This window comes from Impatiens glandulifera, chromosome 7, assembly GCF_907164915.1.
Source record: "Impatiens glandulifera chromosome 7, dImpGla2.1, whole genome shotgun sequence".
NCBI classification, from domain to species: domain Eukaryota; kingdom Viridiplantae; phylum Streptophyta; class Magnoliopsida; order Ericales; family Balsaminaceae; genus Impatiens; species Impatiens glandulifera.
This window is the reverse complement of record NC_061868.1, coordinates 13,571,898-13,577,558: the sequence shown is the minus strand read 5'-3', so window position 1 is coordinate 13,577,558 and position 5,661 is coordinate 13,571,898. Positions and strand designations below refer to the sequence as shown.

General features: G+C 36.6%; 1 protein-coding gene across 1 annotated transcript; it reads right to left on the bottom strand.

Moving 5' to 3' along the window:
* Positions 1–3,242: 3,242 nt before the first annotated feature.
* On the bottom strand, positions 3,243–4,677 carry LOC124909535 (cytochrome b561 and DOMON domain-containing protein At5g47530-like). The gene is made up of 3 exons (XM_047450204.1): positions 4,026–4,677; positions 3,625–3,876; positions 3,243–3,542 (listed from the first exon to the last, which is right to left on the bottom strand). Exons 1-3 carry the CDS (start codon positions 4,659–4,661, stop codon positions 3,243–3,245), a joined length of 1,188 nt encoding a protein of 395 aa, XP_047306160.1. The 5' UTR covers positions 4,662–4,677.
* Positions 4,678–5,661: the final 984 nt, after the last annotated feature.

The window sequence follows — 5,661 nt, the reverse complement described above, 5'->3', positions numbered from 1 at the left end:
GGAACAAGAATAAGCGTAAGAAGATTGTGACCTTGCTGAATCAGGTGGAACGAAACGGTATCGAAGAGTCTCAACCGAATGGACAACTTGAGGAACCTCTAGATGAAGAAGAAGAGGAAGATGCTACACGACTTAACCCGCGAAAGAAGAAAGCAGTTGAAGCATCAACCGCACTCCCGAGCTCTGGTCCGATCGTTGCCCAATCATCTCGCCCACCCAGACCGGTAGGCGGTGCCTTCCGGTTCAATCAGCGAACTCCCGGCATATCAAGTGTATTTGTCGGATGGCGCATTGACGCGGAAAGAAGAGATAGGGAATGGAAAGAGAAAGAGGAGGAGGAAGGGGGCAGAAAGAAAAAGAAAAAGAAAAGGGGAGATCATCCAATCCTTAGCTTAAATTTCTTTTATGAACAATTTACTTATGTTATTTATTGGTGTTTTGTTTCAGAACTAAGTTAATTTTCCTAATATCTCAAAGTAACGATTTTACTAGATACCTTTTGAAAAATCAACTTGTTTTTGAAATTTTTCATAGAAAAACATCAAAAAGGGAGAAATTGTTAAACACATTTTTCAAATCGGCCATACATTACGATTTTTGAATATTTATTCTAAATAATCAAAAAGGGAGAAATTGATAGAAAAATTAAGTAAGTTAATTTTGGAACCGGCCATACATTACGATTTTTGAATATTTATTCTAAATAATCAAAAAGGGAGAAATTGATAAGAAAAATTAAGTAAGTTAATTTTTGAACCGGCTATTAAACTAAACTACTATTAACTTTCATGTGCAGGAACAGACCGAGTCGTATAAACCGGCTGGAGACTGCATAAACCGGTTGAAGAATATATCAAAGCAATCTGGCTCCAGATGATCAAGTCATGATCAAGAGGAACCGACCTCAACATTTCCAACAGACCGGCTAGCAAAGAAAAAGTTCATACTCCAGCTGGATCATACTACGAAAGAGTCAACCGGAAACTAAGAATTACAAAGATGACGTAATATAACGAAATAGACGTGTCTTGGGAAAATAAAAGAAGATAAGATCCGGATCAGAAGCATGCGATAAAGACAATGATGAATTGCTGATCCGAAGATCCGACTCAGACAGCCGGAAGGTGCATGTCCGACACGTGTCCAAAACTGCAAGCCGGTTGCGTCATCAATATCTGACCGGTATATGCATGTTTACCAAGTGCTAGGAAGTTGAAACGTGCAAGCAACCTCTCTGAACCGGCGTGACCTTGAACTGACCAATCTCACGGTGAGAAAGAAAATGACCGTTGGGATCCGATTCACTATAAAATGAAGACGAAGCGACCTCATTTATTACGGTTCTGAAAAACATTAAGAGAGAGAAAGAAATCTCACGCGCGATCCAAAATTGTCCTTTCATTTACCGAAAGATCTATTGTGCGATATTATTGTATTACATCAAGAGTGAGTTGGTGTAACCGGCGAGTAGCGAGTTAGGCTCGACCGGCGTTGTAATTGTTGTAACTTTGAAAGTTAGTGGAGATCCTTCTCGTAATCTGAGAAGAAGGGGTGACGTAGGAGGATTTGCTCCGAACATCCATAAAAAATCTTGACTCGTGTCTTTTACTTATTTCCTGCTTATTTGACTCTAAAACCGAAATACATTAACTGAAATATAACCCTATTACTAAATCAAAACCGGTCTATTCATACTCCTTAAACCGACTCCTCATAAACCTCATCCAAGTCGTTTGTGTTGCTTCAGACTGAAACAGACATTTCCGCCCTTGAACCCGGTTCAAGAGTCTGTGACAGTTTGCGTAGTGCTGAGAACGGTTGTAGTCTTTAACCGGACTATCACCAAATTGTGTGTTGTTGTAAGCGGCTACCCTTCCAAAACCGGAACACCCCGGTCCTCCAAGGGCGTCCTCGATCCTAACAGAAATGTTTGATCATTTGACTAGGGTTTTACTAACCACGTCAAATATAGAACAAATATAGAAGGAGGTTGAACACCATTAAGAGCTCTTATCATGCCAGGGTTTTGATGAAGGTGGTGCGTAAGGAGGTAAAACTGACCATACACGATATTATGCAGTGGCAAGACATTGATTGTTTTCACGTGGGGCATACCTATAACTTGTATGTTGAGTTATTCCCGTATGATTAATATTAGGAGAAGTTGTGGGAATCCAAGATACAATCTAAGATCTCATTTTTTTGGTTGGAGTGTTATTCATGGTGGGATTTTGACGGACGACATATGTATGAAAAAATATTTTAGTATGACTAGTCGTTGTTGGATATACCTTATGGAGGTTGAAACAACGTCTCACCTTCTTCTACATTGTCATGGGGTGCCAGACATTTTGAGTCTTCTTTAGAGTTTGATAGGAATTCAGTGGGTGATGCCTAAGTCTCTCGGTAGTTATTGAGAGGTTTGGATTGAGCCAATACATATGGGTCTGAATCGTTGGGTTACTATCTCTATTATCTTTTGGTGGACTATTTGGCTATAAAGGATTTTGTGTACGTTAAATAATTATATTCGACCGATGCGTATAATTAATAACGCCAATATTATGACACTATTTGATATTCAATCTGATAAGTCTGTGGAATCAGTTGGGAGATCATCACTCTTCTTGAAAACCTTCATGCACGTTAATTATTTTGTTGTATGTGACTTACTATTTTTTTCTTCTTTTTTATCTTTTATTTTTAATTTTTTTATGCCATTATTTGGTTAATTATTCTTAAACTGATCACATTTTTAATTTATTATGTACCTTTATAAAAAAAAATAAACACAAAATATATTAAATATAAAATTTGATCACTTATGGATTACACCTATTGAGGCCGGTATAGAGAAATCTAGTTAGAATTTTCTAAATTTAATATAATATTTTAATTCTGAAGATAAACCAACATAATTCCATTATTATGATTTTCATTTAAAAAAATAAAATCATAAATTTTAATTTATTAGCAACTACTCTTATATTTTAATATAACAATTCCAATTAATTTGTATCTCAAATGTGAAATCATACCAGGTCAAATAATTATTTTAAAATAAAAATACAACGGTCAAAGATGCCAAACAAAAACGAATATATCAAAAAAATATTGATACTAATATATCTAAGAATACAATGACAACGAAAAATTAAATATCTCTACTGTCAACCGTAAAAGTAATAAGTGTGAAACGGCCTAAGGCCTGTCCTTTTTATTTTGTACCCATAAGTTGTAATCTAGACAGCCTGTCCGTTTCCGGCGTAAGGGTATTTGTCGCCGGAAGGAGGAGTCTGTCTCTTTCTCTTGATAACAAAGTACCAAGTGTAACACTCCAACAAGACAGCGATGGCGCCGTAGGATATGATGATTCCAATGTAAGCATGTTTCCAACCCTTGGCCGGGTTCAAAAGCTCAAATCCCTTGAAGATGTTCACTATGGTGAGAATGATCACAGCGTATCCCACACCCCAATGGTAAAAGTTCCAATACATTCTATACTTGTTGTCTTTGTTTGGCCTCAACATAAGTGCAAACACCTAATCAAATAATTAACAAATATCAAATTTAAATATTCTACAATTAAGACATTTTTGTAGTGGAAATAAGTAATATTTATACCTGAAGAGTTCCGAGACAAAAGAGTGTGATCCCGATGTTTCTATGTGTGGTATTGTCTAATCCAGACTCCTCCCCGAGTTTCAATCCAGTACCCAATCCGGCTACTCCGATGATGTAGGCTGATGATTGACACGCGACATGGATATAGAACCATGCCGGATCAGCCGACTTGAACACCTTTAAATATCTAGCCACTATCGCCCCAAACGGCATCAACACTCCCCAACTGATTGCATTCAATACTCCGTGAATCTGAAATTATTTTTTTCATTAATCCCAGCTTAGATAATAAACCCATGAAAATATAAATAATCACAAATCAAAGTAATAAGTTTTGTCACAAATTAAATAAAAGAACATTAAAACTAAAAGTGTGCCTGAAAAAGAATTTAAATGCTTACATTTTTGTTTTTCTGTCTAGTACTAGCGGCGCCTCCATCACCCGTCACAGAGCCGTCGGCAAAATTTACTGTCCCTGTTGACGCCACGTTAGCTCCGGCCAAGTTGTGCGCTGCCGGATTGTTACCGGAAAGAGGTCCGATTTGCCAGACCTGATTGAAACTAGTACCGTCGCCGGGAAGTTGAAGAGTTGCATAAATAATAATCTCACTGCTAACAAATTCAGCAGAGATGGATGGGACACCGAAGCTCAAATTTCCCGGCGAGAGGGTTGAAATACGAGTGTCGATAACAGAGGAGGTGTAGGCCTGCATGTTTCCTCCGGTGCCCTGAAAGGCGACGAGCGCTTGAGCGCCGGCCATGCCAACTCCATTGATATTGAGCGCCCATGCGACCCAGTTAGTGGAAGAGACGCCGGTGTGCCGGTAAGCAAGATCAACAGTCCGATTGGATTGATGGTAATTCCAGTGAAGGAAAGAGTTTAAAACGGGGAGAGCTGTGCAGGTGGAGTAAATCCTGTTGCCGGAAAATGTTGTGGATTGACAATTCTGAGCAGAGGATGAAGAGATCAGGAGAGATATCATCAAAAGAGAAGATAAGAACCGAATTGGTGTGGATTTGGGTTTAGTATCCTCCATCTTTCTTCTTCAATAATTCAGATTCTTTCTCTTCTATCTTATTTTCTCTTTTCAGGTGAATGAGAGAGATTTATAGGTGTGTGAATAAACGCGGAGAAAATAAAATAGAGAGAAAGAAACGACTGTAATTGACTGGTTCTTATTAGTTAGAAGTTTCAATGAACCGGTCTAATCTGAACTAGGAAATAACCTTAACTCCTTTTCCTTCTCTTTTGGCCGCCTTTAAAGAAGGATAAATTATAAAAAAGTATCTATTGGTAAAAACATATAGTTTGATTGATAAAAAATAAGAACGAAAGTGACTTTAAAACTACTTCAAAGTCTAAGATCTATTGAATGAAATTAGATCAAATACTCCAATGATATATAGTTAAATAAGAAAATATAATAACATTATGTTGGTGAGGATTTGTCCGTTGAAGATTAGCATTTCAGAGAAGGTTGGTGGAAGCTGGCTTCATAGACAAGCACCTTAGGGGTTTTCTATGATTTTTTTGAAAATGTCTTTTGATGGACGGAGATAAAAACATTTACTAAGTTAGGTGTGAAGATATTGTTCTTCATAAGCAAAATGAAGTAGTGAAAATATAGCTTATTCCTATTATGGATTGAAATATTGATTGCCACTCTTTATATTTGATTTGCTTACTGTCAATTTAAACAATGATGGTCAATAAATTGAAACTTGTTGATCTTTAATATCTTTTATATAATTATAACTTATTTAATTATTAATGGGTTTGAACTTTTATGTATAAGTAGTTCAGGGTTTCTAGGCTAATATACTCCTTTAAAAGAGTTATTTGTAAAAGTTGATATACAACACATAAGATTCTTAAAATATTTCCTCATTAATAAATATTATTGTTCTTCCCAGCTTTTCTAACTTTTCCTTTCTTTATAATTGTTCTTAGAAGATCCATTATTCAAAACCAACATTTGATATTAGAGCCTATCTGAAGAACATGTCAAAAAAATCAACTAGAGATGTGGTGACAAT